At 39.6% G+C, this 23408-nt stretch overlaps 1 protein-coding gene across 1 annotated transcript; it reads left to right on the top strand.

Annotated features, from left to right (window-relative positions):
- Positions 1-60: 60 nt before the first annotated feature.
- alg12 (ALG12 alpha-1,6-mannosyltransferase) lies at positions 61-21993 on the top strand. Its single transcript, XM_080207373.1, has 9 exons — positions 61-1532; positions 1620-1752; positions 6639-6812; positions 7830-8024; positions 8127-8193; positions 10523-10690; positions 12658-12827; positions 15906-15981; positions 19910-21993. Exons 1-9 carry the CDS (start codon positions 1368-1370, stop codon positions 20154-20156), a joined length of 1395 nt encoding a protein of 464 aa, XP_080063499.1. The 5' UTR covers positions 61-1367; the 3' UTR covers positions 20157-21993.
- Positions 21994-23408: the final 1415 nt, after the last annotated feature.

The raw sequence follows: 23408 nt of genomic DNA, 5'->3' as shown, positions 1-23408 counted from the left end.
CGGACGTTCCAAATCACACCTCCCGCCCACCCGCCGCGCCACCATTGGTCAATGCCGCCGTCCATCACCCGACCCGCCAATCAGCTTCCGACACGCTCAGAGCGGTGGCGCACCCACGTGGAGCTTCTTCGGAATGAATCAATGCAGATAGGAATAAATGTATAAACCGCAGGCAAACAGATTCACGCAGTAACACAAATCTGTGTACAATAAAAAGGTAAATAGAAATTTAATATACAAATCTGTTCATAATAACACAAAACAAAAATGTACACAGATAGGAAATAGATGCATAAACTGCAGGCAAACAGATTCATGCGCTAACACATCGCTCGATAATGTTAAGGTAAATACAAATTTAATATACAGATCTATGCATAAGTACACACAAAACGAAAATGTGTGCAGAGAGGAATAGATTAAGCTGCAGGCAAACAGATTCATGCATTAACAGATCTCTGGATAATATAAAGGTAAACAAATTTATATACAGAACTATATACAAAATTAAAATGTATGCATAAACACAGATTCATGCATAATCGTAGAATATAAAGGTAAATAGACATTTAGCACACAGATCTATACATAACTATATACAAAACGAAAATGCATGCATAAATACAGATCTGGTTACAGACAAAACTAATTTATGCATAAATAGATCTCTGCACAATATGGAGGCAATCAGAAATTTATACGTAAATGCAGATCTATGATTACATACAAAACGAAAAGTTATGCATGCAAATCCATAATTACAGACTGAACTGGAACTTATGCATAAGACAGTAAGAAGTCTCAACACCAGGTTAAACAATATAAGGCAAACAAAAATGTATGCAGAAATGCACATCTATGTAATAAGCAGGCGAACACAATCCATGTAGTCAACAGGCAGATTGTCTTATTACTGATAAAGCCGGAAAATGTCAACAGCTGCATTAAAAAATGCCTGCACTTATGATATGATAAATAATCAACAGAATATCGGGCTCAATCGCAGCCAGAACGCACATTGTGGGCCGTGACATCCTGTGCAGGTCTCCTTTGAACTGGATGTTGTTAGCCGTCATTGAGAAGGGGGAGGGGATCCCTCTGCTGGATAGTTGCTTGATTTTCCTTCCTTTGCTTCATGCGGCTTCCGGCTTGAAACCCATCTCCTCCTCAGAGTGCAATGTGGCATATCAGGGCACCCAGTAGCTCTGTAATAAACACGCAGAAGACAAGATTGCGATAACAGTATCCCCTTCTGAAACATTTGCTGACTGCAGACAGCAGCCATTCTATTGGGTGCTGGTGCTAACTTTGGGGCTCGCATTGCCCGCCCCCAGCACTGTGTACAGTGACTGTGCTTCCACTCCAGCATGGCTGAGGGGAGCCGGGATGCGCCAAGGGAAGTGTTCCTCCTGCTGCTTCTGCTTCTGCTCGCTTCTCTCCACCTGTTGGCTTGTCCCTTCACTAAAGTGGAGGAAAGTTTCAATCTGCAAGCGGCGCACGACCTGCTGTACCACCGCCTGCATCTGGACAAGGTACCGGTTCACCAGCTAGTCAGACTGCAAATGGCACGCTATCCATTTCTTGTCTGTTTCACTTACTGAGGCTTCTCTTTTACGCAGTACGACCACCACGAGTTTCCCGGTGTCGTCCCCAGGACTTTCGTGGGACCACTTTTCATTTCACTGCTCTCTGCTCCAGCAGCTGCCACCCTCTCAGCACTGGGCGCTTCCAAGTTTTACTCCCAACTTCTAGGTATGTCTGACAAACTTTTATATTAAGTTAAACAGAAAATGTTGGAAAATCTCAGCAGGTCTGACAGCATCTGTGGAGAGGGAATAGAGTAAGAAGTCTCACAACACCAGGTTAAAGTCCAACAAGTTTATTTGGTAGCAAACACCACTAGCTTTCGGAACTGGCTGTTCCTTTGTCAGGTGGACATCTCCAAAGAGAATAGAGCCAGAGGGCCCGATTTTACAATCGCATTGTACCCGTTTTTGGGCACGAAAACTTGGTAAAGTCCGATGTGAAGAGAGTGGTGTGATCCGTGCCCGACTCCACGCCAGTTCCCCCTTTACCAAGGCCTGAAAATGGCTACAATCAGGACTGCGCCCAAAACTGGCATGACAGCCATTTAAATGTATTTGCATGCATTTAAATTGACTTAATGGGTTGCATGCCCAACCTCACTGGTATTTCCCCTTTTACCATGTTCGTTCATCCAGAATAGGCACGAAACAGACATGCTCTACAAAAGTCCGATTCGGGTGCTCCAATTAGCGAGGAGGTAAGTGCTGAGCTCTTTGCTTGAGATCAGTGGGGCGTTGGTGGAGGGGTGGGGGGATGGGGTCAGCTGGAACTCTGCCTGTGATCGGTGAAGGGGAGGGGGATGTCCGCTGCCACACTGCCTGAGATCGGTGGGGAGACGTGGGCTGGGGGGGCCGCGATCGGTCTAGGTGCCAGCGGTTGGGGGAATAAGGGGGTCAGTAATGTTGTGGCAGGTGGAGCAATGTTTGTGGAGGCCAGGGGGAGGCATTATTCAGCCCGGGAGAGATGTGGCAGGGGAGCTGCATTCTATCTTTTTTTCTGCACATGCGCAGTTGGAGGTGTTGATCAGAGCTGCAGGATTTCGTATGCATCAAGTCCCATTCACAGGCTTGTGCAGCACGATTTGGAATGACTGATGTTTTTTTCAGACAGAGTGCGTTTGCGCATCCTGAGAACAGGTCTAAAAATCAGGTCTGAAACACTCCTAGATTCAAGTCCATCCAGCACTTAGAATCAAAATGGTAAAATAGGGCCCAATGTTTCAAGTCTGGATGAACCTTAGTCAGAGCTAAAGACAAAGAAAATAGGATGGGATTTATACTATGGGGGGATGTCTTTAGCTCTTTATTTACTTTTAGTTGTGATCCTGATTTGAAACATTGGCCCTACTCTGTCTTCACAGATGCTGTCAGGCTTGTTGAGTTTTTCCAACATTTTCTGTTTCAGATTCCATTATATGCAGTATTTTGCCTTTATTAAGTTAAATTTCACTGCAGTCTTAGTCTATGCAGTTGATTTTGAAATGGAGAGAAATCTTGGGAATGGTTGAAGCACATTTTAAAAAAAATGCTGCATTTAATATTTTTTGCATAAAACTTGACAAAAATAGTTGAATATGCTGCATGACATTTAGATTATATTTTTACTGCAACTGCATGTATGTTATAATAATTGCAGCCTATTGCCTCAATTTTTTTTGAGAAAATGCTTTAATCACTTGTTTCCACTGTGGAATGAACGATCTGTGAGATCTGTGCTATTTATTTATCAATATCACAAGTAACCTTACATTAACACTGAAGTGAAATTACTGTTAATCCTTTAGTCACGACACACTGGTGCCTTTTTGAGTACACTGATGGTGAACCAATGCACCTAACCAGCACACCTTTCGGACTGTGGGAGGAAACTGGAGCACCCGGAGGAAACCCACGCAGACACGGGGAGAACATACAGGCTCTGTACAGAAGTGACTCAAGCTGGGAATCGAACCCAGGTCCCTGGCACTTTGAGGCAGCAGTGCTAGCTACTGTGCTACCATGCATAGACAGTCCCACTCCTGACTATTGACATTATTAGGACCAATGTTGTGTTATTAATATCAGGCATTTTCCCATCTCACCCACGACGGGAATTGTAGCCGGCAGGGTGGCAGACCATTGCAAAGGTCCTTTGACCTCGAGCAGGATTTTGGGGTGAGCGCGGAAAATACCACCTGTCGTATTTGGAATCTCTCTTCACCCTCTGTTCCTGCCTCAGTGGAAATTCAGTGGTTGATCCAGTTTATTATTTAAGTGTATGAATCATTATAGTAAATGAATATCTTGTTAGTAAATCCTTCTGAGCTATTTCTAAATAGAAATGATTGCTTCAGCTTATAACATGGCTTTCATGGTCTGATTCTGATTGTGGCCCAACAAAACATTCAACATTGGCACATTCACGCAGAGTAGTATATTGTAGTGTGCAGGCTATGCCAGAATGGTTGGTGCTCATTTTGGACCAAAGCACTGAGATCCTCTTAGGACTAGATATTCCATTTTCAAAAATCAGCTAGAGATTAAGAAGGGGATGATAGCTGGAATATTCTAGTTTTCTAATTGATACAATTGATAAACAAAATATAATGGAAAATATCTTGTTTGACTACACATGTGTTTGATGCTAAATTTATGTAGTTGTGTTGTTTTACCTTGCTAACCTAAAACATAGAATAATTACAGTGCAACAGGAGGCCATTCAGCCCATTAACCGACTCTAACTGACTATCTTACCCAGGTGCTAATCCCCCTAACTTCTTGGGACACTTAAGAGTCAATTTAGCACAGCCAATTCCACTACTCTAATTTGCACTTTTGCTGATAATTTCACAATCCTTAAATTTGGCTAAGGAAGCGACAGTTGTCTTCCCTGTACACTCAGTTTCCAAATGTCCTATTTCCCTCAATACAACAGTATCAACTTACCTTTTCACTCATTAGGTGAAAATTCTTACAACGTACAATAAATGAACTAGAAGCAGGACTAGACCATTTAGCCCCTCCAGCCTGTTCTTGCCATTCAACAAGATCATGGCTGATCGTGTTGTGGTCTCAATTCTACATCTTGCCTACTCCGTTAAAGTTTAACTCCCTTGTTAATCAAGAATCTATCTACCTTTGCCTTAAAAATGTTAATCAAACCTCCCTCAACACTCTCTGGGGAAGAAAGTTCCAAAGATTCATACCCTCGGAGAGAAGAAACCTTCTAATTTTTGTCTTATATGGAGGACCCCTTATTTTTAAACTGTGTCCCCTTGTTTTAGTATCTTCCTCCGGGGGGAACATCCTTTCAGCATCCACTCTGTCAAATCCCCTTGGGAACCTACATGTCTCAATAAAATTTCCTCTCAATCTTCTAAACTCCAATGGATACAGACTGGGTCTTTTTAATCTTTCCTTGTAAGATAACTCTTGTCCCAGCTATCCGTTCAGATCACCATCCAAATACACAAACCAAAATATACAAAGAGAATCGAATAAAGGCAAACTTGTTTGATACCCTGTTGCAGCAAATTATGCTCCATGATCTTCCATCCATTAACAGATCTGACTGGAAGCCACTTAGTACCTGAAAATTGATAATACAAGAGTTGTTATAATTTCCGATTAATGACTGCTTCCAGTTATAATCGGGCTATGTAATAAGTGCACCTTGTGATCTTCAGCTTTTTTAATCCACCAGAGATGTAATAGTTATTGTTACGTATGGGGAAAGAAGTGGGATAGTTTCCCGCTTTTTCTCATGCTTTGGGCTGAGCACAAAAAAAAATATTTTTGAGAAGGAGTGTTTTAACTGCTTTATTTATAGAATAGACAGGAAGCAGGCGTCACATAAGTTTAAATCAAAGGAAAGGGTAAATATTTATTTCACACAATACCTGAAATGTAATCACAACACATACTAAATACGCACATGCACAAGAAAAATTATTTGCTTGGAGGTAACATCTAAATTACTGAAAAGGGTAAAAGAATTGAATCACTTCTTTAAACAGTCCTTAAGATGATGATTGAAATGTTGCAGGCCTGAATGATTCTCTCTTGGTTCACTGAGGACAGTGGAGGTTGGAGGCTTCTGGATCTTTGAGATGAAATTGTGACCTAGCTCCTGTAGTAACAAATTTATGATCCTGCAGGTAAAATGAATTAGCCTCACTTCACTACCTGAGATTACTTTCTTTTTGAAGCAGCGTCCAAGCTTGTGCTGGAGGAGAACTGCTTTCCTTTTTGTCTTTGTATTCCAGACTAACCCACTGTCCTTATCGATTAATAACATATTGGCTAACTCAAGCCAGTTTCAGCGATGTGACAACAGCATTGATGCTTTTCATTGTCCACAGAATGGATGTATGGCAGATGAAATTGACACAAAACGGAGAATGAATAATATCCCATCAACATTCCAGCCTTCCATATGCCTTTATTTGAAATCCCATCTTCATTGTGTCAGCAAGTATGGCAGCCATTGTTAATTTAAGTCTTTTCAGTTCAAACAGATAGGGCGGTCATAAGCACTTGGAAGGCCATTTACATTTATTGACTTTTCAGAGATTTGTCCAGGCATGAAGCTAATCCCTGTCTGTATAGAAACCATAAAAAAGTCAACTGACCCCTCTAGAGTACACCTTATCAAGATACAGTGTGCATATTCTTTACTGCTTTTTTTTTAAAGCAAAGTGTCCATCTTCCAAAAAGCATCACTGGTGGCACAGTGGTTAGCACTGCTGCCTCACAGCACCAGGGACCTGGGTTTAGTTCCTGGCTTGGGCCACTGTCCATGTGGAGTTTGCACATTCACCCCGTGTCTGCGTTGGTTTCCTCTGGGTGCTGCAGTTTCCTCCCACAGTCCGAAAGACATGCTGATTAGGTGCTTTGGCCATGCTAAATTCTCCCTCAGTGTACCCAAACAGGCACCGGAGTGTCGCGACCAGAGGATTTTCACAGTAACTCCATTGCGGTGTTAATGTAAGCCTACTTATGACACATTTAATCTTGATGCCTGTTAAGAAAAAATATTGAACTGTATTCAGCTTCCTCTGTGTTTTTTAACAGTTCGAGGATGCCTGGGTCTCTGTGTGATTTACGCACTGTGGATGCTTCAGAAAGAAGTTAGGAAACAGTTTGGCTCAACTACAGCTTCTTTTTACTGTTGGATCTCAGCAACCCAGTTTCATCTTCTCTTCTATTGCTCAAGAACTCTCCCAAATACATTTGCATTTCCTATTGGTGAGTGCAGTGTTGCCATTTTTATTAGTTTAATTTTTTTATGGAAATGCAGTCTATTGTAAACAGGTTTGCCACACTAATGAATTTGGAAATATATAAACTGTATTTCATTTCTATAATGGATTCTGCGAAGTTCAGGAGATATCATGAGTGCTGAAATACATATGTATATATTTGTATTTAACAGTAAGCTGTTTATAATATATTTCTTAACAATCTTGTTTAAATACAATAAAGCAATGTGGTGATAGAAATACACTTAGTTTGTGCCATTCATGAGTCACTTTGAAATAGTAGAAGGCACAAAATGAAGTGTTTTCCTTCATACGGCTCAAATCTTACTGAAACTTACTAGAAGGCTGGAGATAATGAGGCTGGATGCTCATTTTGGAGCAGACTCCGTTTTTGATCCACGCTCTGGGGCAGTGTTTCCTAAAATTGGATATTTAATAAAAAATAAACATATAAAATTAATATACAATATATACATAATAAAAAGTGTCTGCATTTATAGGGCACTTTTCATAATCTCAGAACTTCGCAAAGCACTTCATAAACAATTAAGTACTCTTTGAGGTGCAGTAACTGGGAGAACTTCTTTGTGTTGGGCCTGGGGATCTTTTTTGCCTATGAGTGTGAAAACAGGGCCTTAGCTTAATGTCTTATCTGAAAGTCAAAACTTTGCAGAACACAGGACTCCCTCAGAACTGCACCAAAGTGCCAGCTTAGATTATACACTCAACTGTTAGAATGGGACATGAACTCAGGAACTTCTGACAGAGCTAACTGCTTGCTGGTGAGCCAAGGCTGTCTAATGAAGATGATGACTCAAAATGTGTCTAATAATGGAACTGCCCTGGACTGAAATTAAGATTTGAAATTGTTCTAAATGATTACATGTTCATTTGCAAACATTTTACTTCCAGAGAAGATTTTCTCTGGGAAACATTTCTATAGGCACATAGTCTTTAAGGGGGCACATTAATTTGAACACTGTCTATTTTATCTATGTTGCAGTTATCTTGGCATTTACTGCCTGGATGAAGCAGAACCACGGCACCTTTATCTGGCTTTCTGCTTTATCTATCATTGTGTTCCGATTTGAACTTTGCATATTCCTGGGCCTCATGCTGCTGCTATCATTAGTGACCCATCATATTTCTATTCCCAAAACCCTGTGCCATGCAGTGCCAGCTGGTTTGATATGGTTGGGTAAGTCATTTACTGTTTGTTCTTTGACAGGGACTTGAATTGAAAGACTTGTGAATACAATCAAATGAACACAAATAGTAACGTCCGATGTTTTCATTTCAGGTCTGACTGTGTGTGTGGATTCCATATTTTGGCGACGTCTTCTGTGGCCTGAGGGAGAAGTACTTTGGTACAACACAGTCTTGAATAAGAGCTCCAACTGGGGACTATCCTTTACATGATCTTCAGATCTCTGTAGAAGAACTCAAAAACCAAATTCTTAAAAGTTAAAATGTTTATTTTAATTGTGATTGTCTTCACTGGGAATATATAATTTATATCTGCATAGACCTTAAGACATAGGAGCTAAACTAGGCTATTTGGCCCATCGAGTCTGCTCTGCCATTCAATCATGGCTGACATTTTTCTCATCCCTATTCTCCTGCCTTTGTCCCATAATCCCTGAGCCCCTTATTAATCAAGAACCTATCTATCTCTGTCTTAAGGACATTCAATGACCTGGCCTCCACTGGCTTCTGCAGCAAAGAGTTCCACAGATTCACCACTCTCTGGTTGAAGATCTCATTCCATATTAGGTTAAATATGAGATATGCTGACTGTCTTATTTCCATGCAATCCTCGATTTCATTAGTATTTTGAAATACTACAATTGTTCATTTATTAGTGTGGGTGTTGTCATACATTGATGAGGAAAAAAAGGGTGACGGTGTTATTATAATGGCAGTTGCCAGCATAGAAAAATCAGCATGAATGAGAATGTTAGGTTAATGGTTATGTTATTGGACTAATGATCTTAAGACATGATAGTTGGGAACAGAGAATTTCCTATTTATTTAATCATCAAGTTGTCATAAAATCCCTTCTGATTTCCTCGTGTTCTTAAGTGAAGTCTTACTCTGCTATCCAGAAATCGAGCAATGAGGATAAAACTGGAACCTAATCTTCCATCTGTAACCTCTGAACTTGTATTTACTGAAATACATATTACAAAAATATAAATCTAAACCCCATCCCTACAATTTCAGGCTGCATTATAAATAGGAACACAAGTGCGTCCCTAGCTAATGCCCACCACGTGACTATTATTAAATACTCATTACTATACAATTAACACCTACGTAGTCTGGTCTCTATGGGAATCAAAATCCACAGCAACCTGATTGACCTTTGTCCTTTGAAACAACATCAGCCACTCAATTGCATCAGATTATTATAACAAGATCAAAAACCAGATGGACTACTCTACATCGCGGCATTGTGTGTGCACCTACACCACCCCAACTACAATGGTTCCAAAAGGTAGCTCACCACTACCTTCTCAGAACAGTTAAGAATGGGCAATAAATGTTGGCCTTGCCAGCAACATCCATATCCTGCAAACAGATAAAGAAAAACAGAAGGTTGTGAACCACAAAACTTGTGTGATACCATCTCCACCATTTATTGTCAGCATTAGAATCAAAGGAAAAAATATTATTAGGCTCTTGTTTCTAATATGATTTTAAGGTTCACCAGTAATTATAAAAGCTATGTGGTAGAAGTCACTTTCTACCACTTAACACTAGATCACCTCACTAAGATGTTCGTCACACAATTCTGTTATGACCTGAAAATGTTCTATTTGCACGCATCTGCCATAGCATCTATTGCCGAGAGCATATTTTAGGAATTCTTTTTTGGAGTCTGAGGATTTTTCATCAAATAAAATTAGTAGGTGGAACATTTTCAGCTACAAACAGAGAATTCCTAGTGTACATTTCTGGCAGGTGAGCTTTTTGTGATAGGAAAGCATAATCGTAAAAGTTATCCCTATAAAATTGTCATGGTGAGATTGTGATTTGTTCAGAGAAGTCAACGAAATGTTCTGCTTCTCAGCACCAAATTGCTTTGAAAAACAGCTGGCTTTATGAAAAAATGTTTGAATTTTAGAGGTGAAGCCAGTGGAACTAATTGATACCATGGGTTACACTGCTCTTTCCCCTGATGGGTATAGGCTCAAATCCAGTGCAGATTAATGTTGCAAACGTCTGTTACCTTCTGGCTATCAGAATCTGTGAAACCATTCTAGTTGTTAATGGACCTGGAATCCACAACATAAGCTATCCATGATTTGTCACTCACTCAACTCCTGCATGCCTGGTCTGGGAAATGTTCCACTGCCTACCACATACTTTGGCTGGGGAAAATGTTTTTGGAACAGAGTTGAGGGAGCTTTTCTCTGTATCTAACCCATTAATGAGAGCATTGGAAGTTGTCTCTTGAAAGAAATTTGAGGATCAATTGAGTTCTATGGGCTTGACAATCACTCATTATCCTTGATTAATTTCAATGGATTTCCATTTGATAGGCTGCACCATTACTTGCTGGCTCTCTAAATGTAATTTAACTTTTACTTTTATGACTTAAGTTTTTTTGTGTTTCCTTGACTGAGAATCTATTCAGACCTCGCCCTTTTTCTGGTATTTTTACTCGGTGCTGCCTCGTGCCCTTGGCTGCAGTATAACCTTTCTGCCTCTTGGGGCCAGGGATCGAAGGAGTTGGAGATTACTCTTCCCAACACTTGGTTTCATCTTTCTATATTCATTCCTACCTCACAAGGAGTTGCGCTTTATTATCTACACTTTCCCTGTCTTGAATATCATTGCAGCGATCGGGTGTTCGTCCGTGTAAGTACTCAATGTCATTGAACTTAAAAAGTCAGTTTGATTTGACTATTTTTTGGAAGGCAAATGCAGGTGATGTTAGAGATTTGTCATAAACTAGTACTGCTTTAGTAGGTGTATTATGCCCACATTTTCACATGCTATCTGGCTGTGCAACACTGAATAAGTCTGTGCAAATTTATTCATATTATTGTTTCTCCAATAACCATTGCCCTCCCAAGTATATTTTCCAAACCAAAATAGCAGAAGTGTGTTCATTTAATTCAATTTAGAGAGGACTGTAAGATGGACAGAAAACAAAATTACAAGGATCTTATTGGGGAATTTATATTATATTAGATTGTATTTTTAATATGCTAATACAGCAATAGTTTTATAATGGCAAAGTGATATTTTCTTATAATATACAAATAAATGAGACAAATTTCCTGAACTTCATTCTTTATAAAAACCTATTCTTAGCAGAATGAAGTAACTGCCTTCATTGTGCTTGTGATGAACTGGGATCAGACCCATTATCTTTTGTACAAGGGTGCAAAGCTAAAGCATGAAATTAGAGGTAAACTTGTGCCAAGAGTGGTTAGTTGGGTGGAAGGAACAGGCTAAAGCTTCCATTCTCTATTTACTGGGATGTGACACCAGGAACGTTCCCAAGGATCTGGACTCGGGCCTCAGCTTTTCAGCCTGTGTACCAGTGGCCTGGAATGAAGCAGTAGAGAATTGTATACCTTGCGGATTACACTAAATTAGGAAACACTATGGGCAGGATTATCTGGCCGTGCTCACCACGATGCTGGAAAATCCCACACGAGGTCAGCGAAACTTTGCATCGTCCATGTCCCACCTGCTATAATTCCTGTGGATGGGATGGGAAAATTCTGCCTTATGTTGGTATAGACAGGAGCAACAAGTGGCAATGGCGATACACTTGGTAAGTGAGCAAAACTGTGGCAGATAAAGTTCATTGTGGTCGCAGATTTTGGATCTGAGGGAAGCAGAACAGAATACTTGATTAAAATAAAAGCAAAATACTATGGATGCTGGAATCTGAAACAAAAACACAAAATGCAGGCAAATCTCAGCAGGTCTGACAGCATCTGTGGAGGGAGAATGGAGCCAATGTTTCGATTGACTTAACAATGTTGCTCTGACAAAGGGTCACCCAGACTCAAAACGTTGGCTCTATTCTCGCACCAGAGGTGCTGTCAGACCTGTTGAGATTTTCCAGCATTTTCTGTTTTTGTTTCAGATTATTTTAATGATGGCGAAAGATTTTGGGATATAATGAAGCAAAGGAATTTAGGTGTCCATGCACACGAAACTAAAAGGATGTGGATCGTCACCTAATGGTGAGTGAACAATGAAGCAATGGTACTTATGCTTTGTGCAGCCTTGGTCAGACGTCATCTGGGATACTATATTGAGTTTTGATCATCAAACATTCAGAAATATACACTTGAAAGCTTATATTGGGAGGGTATTGTGTAGATTCAGTAGCATATTTCTAGTCTCAAGCTTTTTTGACTTTTATTTCTGAATATTTGGAATATTAATGGTTAATTAATCAGGGTGCTCAAAATGATAAAGAAATTCATATCTTAGTAAGATAGATATAGAGAAACAGTTTCTACCGATTGGGGATTTCAAACCAAAATAGCATTATCTTTAAATTGGAACTGGGCCATTTTGAACTGAAATCAAAAAAACTTCTTGACACAGAAGGATAGAAAAAGTCTGGAACTTGCTCTCTCAAAAGGCTTGTGGGTTCTGGTCATTTGAAATTTGAAAAACTGAAATGGATAGTGTAAAATTATTAAAGGATATGGCAAAATGCCAGGAGAGGGGAATTTAAAGTACAGATCAGCCATGGTCCAATGGATTTGAGGGTGTGAATAGCATACTCTGCCTGTGTTCCGAAATATAATGACTGGTAAAAGCACGTTGTTATTTATATTTCTTCTGTTGCACAGAATGATCAATTACCGCAAGTCCCTTTTGTACAAGTTAGGATCCTTGGTTGTTATCACGCACCTACTGGCAAATGCCTGCTACACTGGGATGCTACTGTATGTGTCCCACCACAACTATCCTGGTGGAGTCGCGATGCAAAAGCTACATGAAACTGTGCCTCCAGCAACAGGTCTGTTATCCTGCTATGCTAAAATATCTTGATAAGGAAACCAGCTTGTGAAATATGTCGTACAAAATACAGGTTATGTAAAGTGACTGGGGATGATCTCTACAACTGCTTATTCATGCTTAGATCTTCAGTACATGCCCAGCTGACCATGACGTATGAGTGTGTGGTGTCCATCTGTTCACGATCTGTTTTCCATGAAGGGTGGCGGACACTGCAAGATATTAAATTTTACAGTTGTGTAAAAATAAGCCCATTGGTAATGACTTTTAACTAGAGATAGTTTGTTTACGATGAGTAGTGCCTTCCATTAAGGGTGTGACTTGCCAACCTTTGCGAAATAAGATATAGGTACACCACAGTGTAAGTTTGAGTGTGGTAAGACTGACATTACAACATTGACTTGCATTTACAACAATTGTGCTCTTTACACTTCCGTCCACATTGTTTTCTCGTACATCTAAGCTTGGGGCAGCACGGTGGCACAGTGGTTAGCATTGTTGCCTCATAGCGCCAGGGACCTGAGTTCAGTTCTCAGATTGGGTCACTGTCTATGTGGAGTCTGCATGTTCTCCCCGTGTCTGTGTGGATTTCCTCCAGGTGTTCTAGTTTCCTCCCACAATCCGAAAGACTTGTTGGTTAGATGTGTTGGTCATGCAAAATTCTCCCTCAGTGTACCCAAACAGGCAGCAAAGTGCAGTGACTTGGGGATTTTCACAGTGGCTTCATCACAGTGTTAGTAATGTAAGTGTTAATAATTACAGTAATGTAATTATTGTGACACTAATAAATAAACTTTAAACTTTGAATATCAAAAATGATTCATAGCCAAAGGTGAAATTGTTCAATTCAGATCTTGTCTTCAAAACAGATAAACTTGAGGCAGAACAACACACAGCATTATTTAATCAATGTTACAAAAGAAAGAATTGTTAGGTTATAGTATGCATTTAATTTTAATAAAATTAAAAGTTGAAACAGAGCGAGAATAATGAGGGAGCGAAATGAAGAAAGGACAATGCATTTTTATTGAAGTGTTTTTATTTTAGTAGTTTTGTGTTAATATTACTATAATAATATTGCTTTATTGTAGTGCTTAAGTTTTTCCTAATGTCAAGGTGCACAAAAATAAAGGGCCAGCTCATTGAGCCTCCAATTCCCAGTAATTATCTAAAGGCTGCCTATGTTCTATGTATTATATCAGAACTGTCACTGACAAATATTTGATATTACCTATCCATAAACCAACCATTTGCATGCTTGCTACCAAGAATTAGAGCATGGCAGATTCGGCAAAACAAGCGCTGGATGACATTTACATGTGTACTGGCACTTCCATTGTTTTATGGAGGAGGCTAAGCAACAATATGAACAGTCCCCTCAATTATTAGCAATGAAATTGAAGAACACCCAGTCCACATATACAATTAAGACATAATCAAAATTGCTGTTGTAGGCAAACTTATCCACTGAGATGGTGCTCCAAGAATTTGGGCAGATGATAAATAGGGATCTGTTGCACAACATCTATGTGCTTAGTGTTTTGGCAAATCAGCCTCTAATTTGCTCACTAGCGTGAAATAGTGAGCAATATGTGAAGCATTTAAGGGCAGCTATTTTTCTGGAATGAGCCACTATTATCATCAGGAATCTATCACAACATCGTATAGTTACATGAATTCACTTAGGTTTGAGTTTTTTGATATGTGATTCACCCAAGGGTTGTGAATCTGTGGAATTACCTGCCCAGTGAAGCAGTTGAGGTTACCTCATTGAATGTTTTTAAGGCAAGGATAGATAATTTTTTTGAACAGTAAAGGGATTAAGGGTTATGTGAGCGGATGGGTAAGTGGAGCTGAGTCTAGAAAAAGATCAGCCATGATCTTACTGAATGGTGGAGCAGGCTCAAGAGGCGAGATGGCTTATTCCTGCTCCTAGTTCTTGTGTTCTTATTTTAGTCATGAATTTTTTTGGTTATTATGGTTAAAAGACATGGCATTATTTATATTTTTTTCCAGATTAGTGTGAATTATTAATGCTTTATTGGCATGATTTGCACATTAACTAAATAAGCAAGCCAACTTCTCTTGGTCATTTAAAGGTTTTTAGGCGAGGGGTTAGGCGATATGTTGTCTGTGTTATGCAGCCACCATTCTGAGGCTGGTCAGTAGGAGGTGTGCAAGACTAAATGTGATTTTCCTTTGTCTTTATTTTGCATCCCTACTGGTTGAACAAGATGGAGATCATATACTTCCTGTGGAAAGTTATAGTCTTATTAATATAATGACTGTAGGAGTTACAGGTTTAAATTGTCCAGCTTTGAGGAAATATCTGTATTGGGAATTTGAATTGGAACATTATTTGAATGCATATAGGAATGTTCTTTCGACCTACATCATGATCTATATAGATGTGGCTCTCAACTTCAAATATGTGACTAATGAAGTTTCATAATTCAGTGTTCACTCACGCCATGAAGGTTTAGTGAACATTTTCATATGCAGTTACACAGATGGTCTCCAGGCATTAGCCAGAGCACGCCATTGATTCCTTGGTAAGTCTTATCCAGTCAGCAAGTCTTCATCTGAAGCCTTGGGTTTCTTTTAGCACATCTTCACACCCACACTGTTTTATACCCTTTGGGGAATGCTGGGGATAGTGGGTGGAAGAATTCCCAAGGTGATTATTAGTCCATATTATAAACACTCCTTCTGTGGCCAACAACTGTATTCAAACCCAGAGCTTCTGGTCCAGCACTGACCCAGTCTGCATACTATGCCTTGCATTTCAGTGTAGACAAGATTCATTCAGATTCCCAACTTTTAATGCTTAGTATTGCCAACTTCATACAACACGATTATTCGACCGATCCTTCCAGTTAATTACCTTTCACACCTTAATATTTCTTTTTAGTTTTAAATTATTGTTTCTCAACTTTTTTACTGGTGTCTTAAATTGCATTTGTTCTATTTCTCCTATATTGTTCACAATATTCTTGTTAACAGTTGTGAAACTATTTTCAAGTGAATATTTCATGAGGATTTTTCCTAGTTTCACTCTCGCCTCCATCTTTCCCTCCAGCTGTTTCCGTGCACATTGATGTTGCTTCTGCACAGACTGGTGTTACCCGATTCCTTGAACTCAATCCAAGTTGGAGGTAAGTTATTTTCTAATGGATATTCAACATTTTTTTAAAGTATTAATTGGAATTTTTATTGAAAGAAAGGCATTTCCTTATTTGAAATAATGTCATTACTGCTGCATTAATTACCTCCCCCTATCCTTTTGTTCTCCAGTTCCCCTCCATTTCATTTCATTTTGTATTCTGTCCATTTTTCTTTTATCTTTCGTGAAATAGCTCAAACTAATGATCAAACAAATGTACATGTGAAATAGGAGAAATAGACCATTTGAGCTCTCGAGCATGCTCTGTCATTCAATAAGATCATAGCTGATCTGTTTGTGTTTTGAATTCCACACCCAATCTACTCACAATAACCTTAGATTCTTGTTAGGCAAAGGAATTAATCTACCTCCATATTAAAAATATTCAATGACCCTGCCTCCATTGCCTTCTGAGGCAGGGGGTTCCAAAGTTACATGATCCTCACTTCTGTCCTAAAAGGGTGATCCCTAATTTTAAAATAGTGCTGTCCCACAAGAGGAAACATTCTCTCCACATCCACCTTGTGAAGACCGTTTAGGATTTTATCTAAGAGGTGACCCAGTGATTACTGCCTCACAGCACCAGGGACCCGGGTTCGATTCCCGGCTTAGGTCAGTATCTGTGCGGAGTCTGCATATTCTCCCTGGGTCACTGTCTGTGCGGAGTCTGCAAATTCTCCCTATGCATCCTCGGTTTTCTCCGGGCACTCTGGTTTCCTCCCACAGACTGAAAAACATGCTGGTTAGGTGCATTGGCCATATGCATATTCGGGTACATTGAGGGAGAATTTAGCATGGCCAATGCACATAACCAGCATGTCTTTTGGACTGTGGGAGGAAACTGGAGGAAACCCACGAGGAGAACGTGTAGACTCCACATAGACAGTGACCTAAGATGAGATTTGAACCCAAGTTCCTGGTACTGTGAGGCAGCAGTGCGAACCACTATGCCACCATGCTGCCTATACCATCTTAACTGGGAGTATTCTTATTCTTAAACTGTGTCCCCCAATTCTGTCTTCAATAGATAATTGATAATGGATCAATTTGGAAAAAGCTTATGGATAGTGGAACTGTGAGTTGACACAAGGGGGAGGGATTCAAATAGGCTGATTTTTAAAGACAGTAGAAAGGGAAAATTGAGTGACATATATGAAGCGCAGCTAATCCATAATTGCTTATGCTGGAAGTGAAAATTTCTCCGTGACTCTGAATTGGAATGGTAAATAGTAGGATACTTTTTTTTACAAGTAGAGATATCTCTAAATAATAAACAGAACAGAATCCATGATGTTTGTGAGAATTCAAGACTAAGTCATAATTGGGTTAACATTTGGGCTCCCAGGGATTGAATTTGGGGGAGGGGGTACCCCAAAGATACACTGGACAATCCCTCTCTGAACTTCCTAAGTAAGCATTTGCGTGGCAACTGTCCAGAAGCACTAACTTTCCCTGGGCACCATCCAAGTAATTTAAGTCACCAACTTCAGATGGTTCTGCCAGCATTGTGCTCAGAAAAAGTAAGAATTAAACCTCTCCTAACTTCTCTGTAACTGTTTTAAATACCCAGACCCATGCCCGCACATCCCGACCCTTCCTTTCATACCCCCTGACAACTAACCGTCCCTCCACCCCAACTTGCCTGACTTTTATCCCCAACCTATCGTGGCAGAATTCCGTCACAACCTGCATGACCAGGCTGGAGCACAGCTCTCCACCCTGGCACCCCCACCCTACCTTCTCCCTGGCCTGTCATTTTCAATGGGGCCTTTAAACTTGCCTGCTTTACAGCAGTAAGTGTGACCAAAAAAAAGGGTCGAGTCCTTCTTCACTGACCATTTATGCCTTCAATGCTGGGCCTCGTGGATAACTGCGATGCCTGGATCGGAGTCAGGAAGGTTGGATAAAACTGGCACCGATGAAGTTGGTGATAAGTCGGCTTATGTTCATCTGCAGTGAAATTACTGTGAAAATTATCTAGTTGCCATGCTCCAGCACCTGTTTGGATACACTAAGGGATAATTTAGCCTGGCCAATGTACCTAACATGCACATTTTTGGACAATGGAAAGAAACTGGAGCACTGGAAGTCTTAAAGTGCATCAACGTAGATAAATCCCCAGGACCTGATGAAGTGTATCCCAGGACATTGTGGATGACTAGAGAGAAAATTGCGGGTTCCTTGGCCGAGATATTTGAATCATCAATAGTCACAGGTGAAGTGCCTGAAGATTGGAGAGTGGCAAATGTTGTACCTTTGTTTAAGAACGGCTGCAGGGAAAAGCCTGGGAACTACAGATCTCACATTGGTGAGCCTCACATCTGTGGTGGGTAAGATGTTGGAAGGTATTTTGAGAGACAGGATCTAGACATTTATAAATGCAAGGACTGATTAGGGACAGTCAGCATGGCTTTGTGAGTGGAAAATCATGTCTCACAAATTTGATTGAGTTTTTTGGAGAGGTAACCAAGAAAGTAGATGAGGGCAGTGCAATTGATGTTGTCTACATAGACTTTAGCAAGGCCTTTGACAAGGTACTGCATGGTAGGTTGTTGCATAAGGTTAAATCTCATGGGATCCAGTGAGGTAGCTAAATAGATACAAAACTGGCTTGATGACAGAAGTTAGAGGGTGGTTGTAGAGGGTTGTTTTTCAAACTGGAGACCTGTGACCAGCGGTGTACCTCAGGGATTGGTGCTGGGTCCACTGTTGTTTTTTATTTATATTAATGATTTAGATGAGAATATAGGAGGCATAGTTAGTAAGTTTGCAGATGACACCAAGATTGGTGGCATAGTGGACAGTGAAAAAGTTTATCTAGAATTGCAATGGGATCTTGATCAATTGGGCCAGTGAGCTGACAAATGGCAGATAGAGTTTAATCTAAATAAATGCGAGATGATGCATTTTGGTAGATTGAACCGGGGCAGGACGTGTTGGGGAGAGTTACAGAACTAGGGGTACAGGTTCATAGGTCCTTGAAAGTGGAGTCACAGGTGGACAGAGTGGTGATAAAGGCATTCAGCATGCTTGGTTTCATTGATCAGAATGTTGAATACAGAAGTTGGGACATCTTGTCGAAGTTGTACAAGACATTGGTAAGGTCACACTTGGAATGCTGTGTACAGTTTGTGTCACCCTATTATAGAAGGGATATCGTTAAAGTAGAAAGAGTGCAGAAGAGATTTACTAGGACGCTACCGAGACTTGATGCTTGAGTTATAAGGAGAAGCTTGATAGACCGAGACTTTTTTCTCTTAGTGTAGAAGGATGAGGGGTGATAATGAGGGGCATAGATCAGCTAGAAAGTCAATATCTTTTCCCAAAGATAGAGGAATATAAAACTAGAGGGCATAGATTGAAGGTGACAGGGGAGAGATACAAAAGGGTCCTGAGGGGCAATTTTTTCACTGCAGGTGATGAGTGTCTGGAACAAGCTGCCAGAGGTGGTAGTAGAGGTGGATACAATTTTGTCTTTTAAAAAGCATTTAGACAGTTACGGGCGTAAGGTGGGTATAGAGGGATCTGGGCCAAATGTGGGCAATTGGGACTAGCTTAGGAGTCTTTTTTAAAAAAAAGGGCGGCTGAAGGGCCTGCTTTGAGCTGTAAACCTCTATTACTCTATGACACCAGGAGGAAACCCACACAGACACAGCAACAATGTGCAACCCTCAACACAGATAATGACCCAAGCCAGGTACAGTGATAATCTGACTCTGCCACTTCAAAGTAGTTATGGCCAATTGTCTTTTTTGGGAAGAAAATAAACGGTTCAACTGTAAGTCTTTAAAATCTCCATTTTGTTTTAGTGTTATAAGGAAATCCAAGAAGCCTGATTTGAGTGTGTTTACTAGTATTTTGGTGTGAAAAGATTGTAAGTTTGATTTTTTTTTCTCCCCCTTTCCCCTTTTGATATATAGATATGACAAGAGGGAAGATCTTAAACCAGATGTTGAAGGCCATACATATACACACTACCTAATGGAAGTGAATCCAGGACATGTATTGCAGTATAGAAATACCCATAGGATAATGTTTAATATTTCTGGTTTTAGTGGAATTGGATTTAACCTATCTCAACTACCTCCATTTTATATTAAAACTGAGACAAAATTAGTGGTATTAGAAAAAATACACACACGTAATGAACAAAGGAGAAAAGGATAAGAATTATCCAGCTGATTCCACCATGCTATTCAAAATTTAAAATTCACAGACAGCATTTTGCTCATTTTCCCCTTTATTCAACAATCTGTTTTATTAGTTTTTGATCTCAAGGTTACATGGGTACTTATGGAATAAGATAACTGTGAGGATTTTGCTATTTAACTTGCACCAAGCTAGAAAACATGGAATAGACTAATTTGTGTACTCACTTCTAGTTTTACTCAGAATTTCTACACCGACCCAGTTTCCTTCCTGATTTTAAAACCTGAATCATGTCCTTCCTCCTCAGTTTTACAATCAACAACATACGATAAGAAATGTGCCTCTATGTTTCCAGCCCATAATTTTCCATCCATTGAAGTGAATAGCCAGAAAATTTCATAATAATGAGTACAGGAATCGAACTTTAACCTCTGGATATCTCTCAGACTTTCAGCATTTACTGCAACATAACTTCATGGTAGTTATGCCTTGCTGCTGTACAAATCATTCTGCACACAAGACTGTTTAATTGGTTTACCTGTCCAATCTCTTTTTTGCCTTCATCGGATGAAAAGCAATGATATATCTACTTCTGGGTTTATTGGCTGAATTTGAAATGATAAAAATAACTTTCATTGCAGCTTTCTGAAGTTATTGCGAATTGTTAAAGTTGTTTTGGAATCATAGGATTAAACAAATTGGACTAAATTGACCCTCCGATTTACAAGTAAAAGTGTCAAATCTTATACTGAATCTAGAAACTAACGTAGCTTGCAAAAACAGGTCTCAACATCTAGTTAGCTCATTCCTATTTGAGGCTGTATATTTATCTCATTATCCTCTTTGAACTTTGAAACTCTGGAATTTGAGAAGGTTTGTGTTAAATAAATTCTAAATCAAAGTAATATTATCCTCAACAGCTTATATGGATTTAAACTTAGTAAATAACCCTTGAGACTCCATCCCATATACCTCAGACATGTACAATAAATTTTATATGAAAAGACAACTTGACAGATTTGAATGTCTAGTTCATACTTTTGATCTCTAAGGTTAATAATTAATGGCTCTATTCATATCCACTCTGAGCACTTATTATTAATATTTCCAAAATGAATTCCGTACATACATTTGAAACAGCAAATTCTGCCAGAGGAACAAAATGCCAGTTACTTTAATAATCTGCACCTGTAATGTTTTTTCTTAGAGTTTATTCATTAGTGTCACAAATAGGCTCATATTAACACTGCAATGAAGTTACTGTGAAAATCCCCCAGTCACCACACTCCGGTGCCTATTCGGGTACACGGAGGGAGAATTTAGCATGGCTAACGCACTTAACCAGCACGTTTTTCGCACTGTGGCAGGAAACCAGAGCATCCGCAGATATGGGGAAAACATACAGGCTTTGCACAGACAATGACCCAAGCCAGGAATCGAACCTGGGTGTCTGGTGCTGTGAAGCAGCATTGCTAACTACTGTGCCACCATGCCTGAATGGAAACCAAACCAATCACTGCTATAATCTTTGTACATAATCTTTCAGAAAATCAGTGAAAAATAGTTGAGAGTCCAAGTTTTAAAGGCTTTTCTATTTGTTTTTTGTACTGTTGTGAAGCAGACTTGGTCCTTCTTCAAGAAAACTAAATCTGAAGAGAGTAAGTTATTAACCACCATTCATCTATTATGGCATCCACATAAATTGATATTTTGACAATAAATTCACAGCAATTATGTGAAGCTGGTTACAGTTTAAACTGTATTTTTGTTTGCGTTGAACTTCCTCTGCAATGCAATATAATATGTTTACATGTGGATGTTTTTCTAGTGCAACAAGATTATTAAAGTTCATTTATTTGTATGGCTGTAGCTGTTCTCTCTCAAAGTTTGTTTATTAGTGTCAAAAATAGGCTTATATTAACACTGCAATGAAGTTACTGTGAAAATCCCCTAGTCGCCACAGTCCAGCGCTTGCTCGGGAACACTGAGGAAGAATTTAGCATGGTCAGTGCACCTAACCAGTACGTTTTTCAGGCCACGGGAAGGAACCAGGAGGAAACCCATGCAGACATGGGAAGAACATGCAAACTTTGCACGGTGACCCTAGCCGGGAATGAAACCCAGGTCCCTGGCACTGTGAGGCAGCAGCTGTTAACCACCGTGCCACCATGCCACTCTTTAATCTGAACCTATGAATTCTGCAACTCTTAACTTTGCAGCAAGTTCTAGGAGTAATCTGTGCCACCATGCCACTCTTTAATCTGAACCTATGGATTCTGCAACTCTTAACTTTGCAGCAAGTTCTAGGAGTAATCCTCTTCAATTTTACGGGCTTTTGGTAATGTTAGGGATATTAATTCACATGCTTTCCAAGTGACTGAGGTTTGCACTATTATCCATGTCTTGAACCATCAGTTATATAAATAGTATGAGCAAAATGTTGAACAACTGCACATCCACTCCCCTTCAGCATTTTCAGGAATAGTGAAATCAATCTCCAGTCCAGATGAGTTGACCCAAACTGACCTGTGAGGATTCTAAATGTTTCTGGATGTTGATAACATGGTCACAGTCAACCTGTGATATTTAGTAAAGTAGAACAATAATAATCTTTCTGACTCACTGAACATAAAAAAGAATCCAATATTCCCAGTTAGATGTCATTTACGTATTTCCTAATCTTGTTACTCATCCAGTTAAGATGCATTGTATACTCATGTCTCTGTCAGATTTAAAACCTCACACAGTCCGGGATTATTGACACAGCAATCTGAGAGACGATGCATATGATACAGAATGTTGTAACTGTAAATATGACAGTAACTTCCTAGTGAAATCAACATTCTTCAGAACAGAAAGTGGCTGGAGCTCTAACATTAGCATTTCAGCAATTAAGACTTGCAACGTTGTTAATTCATACATTATTGTGGTCAGAAGCTGCTGCTTTAAGTTGAGTTTCAAAAAGCAGCTCTGAAACTGGATGAAGATGAAAATGAAACATCTGTGCACAAGCAAATGTTGAAATGTCCGAAGATGCCAAAGTAAACAGAAGTTCGCTTTCCTGAACTGATTGTATAATTACAGTGGATGCATGTTATTTTGGTTAGATCTGTGGAACATAGAAAAATATTTTTTTAATTTGATATTATCAGTGAGTATAGCATTTTGTCTCGTTGCAACAAATGAAACGTTCCATAGATCAATAGATGTGGCCAAATGTCCTGAACAAAAAGGTAAGATGAGTGTCTGAGTGAGATGTTCCTTAGAAAA

Source organism: Carcharhinus amblyrhynchos, chromosome 19 (assembly GCF_965287045.1).
Source record: "Carcharhinus amblyrhynchos chromosome 19, sCarAmb.v2.hapA, whole genome shotgun sequence".
NCBI classification, from domain to species: domain Eukaryota; kingdom Metazoa; phylum Chordata; class Chondrichthyes; order Carcharhiniformes; family Carcharhinidae; genus Carcharhinus; species Carcharhinus amblyrhynchos.
The sequence above is the reverse complement of the archived record's forward strand: the minus strand, read 5'-3'. Positions and strand labels throughout refer to the sequence as shown.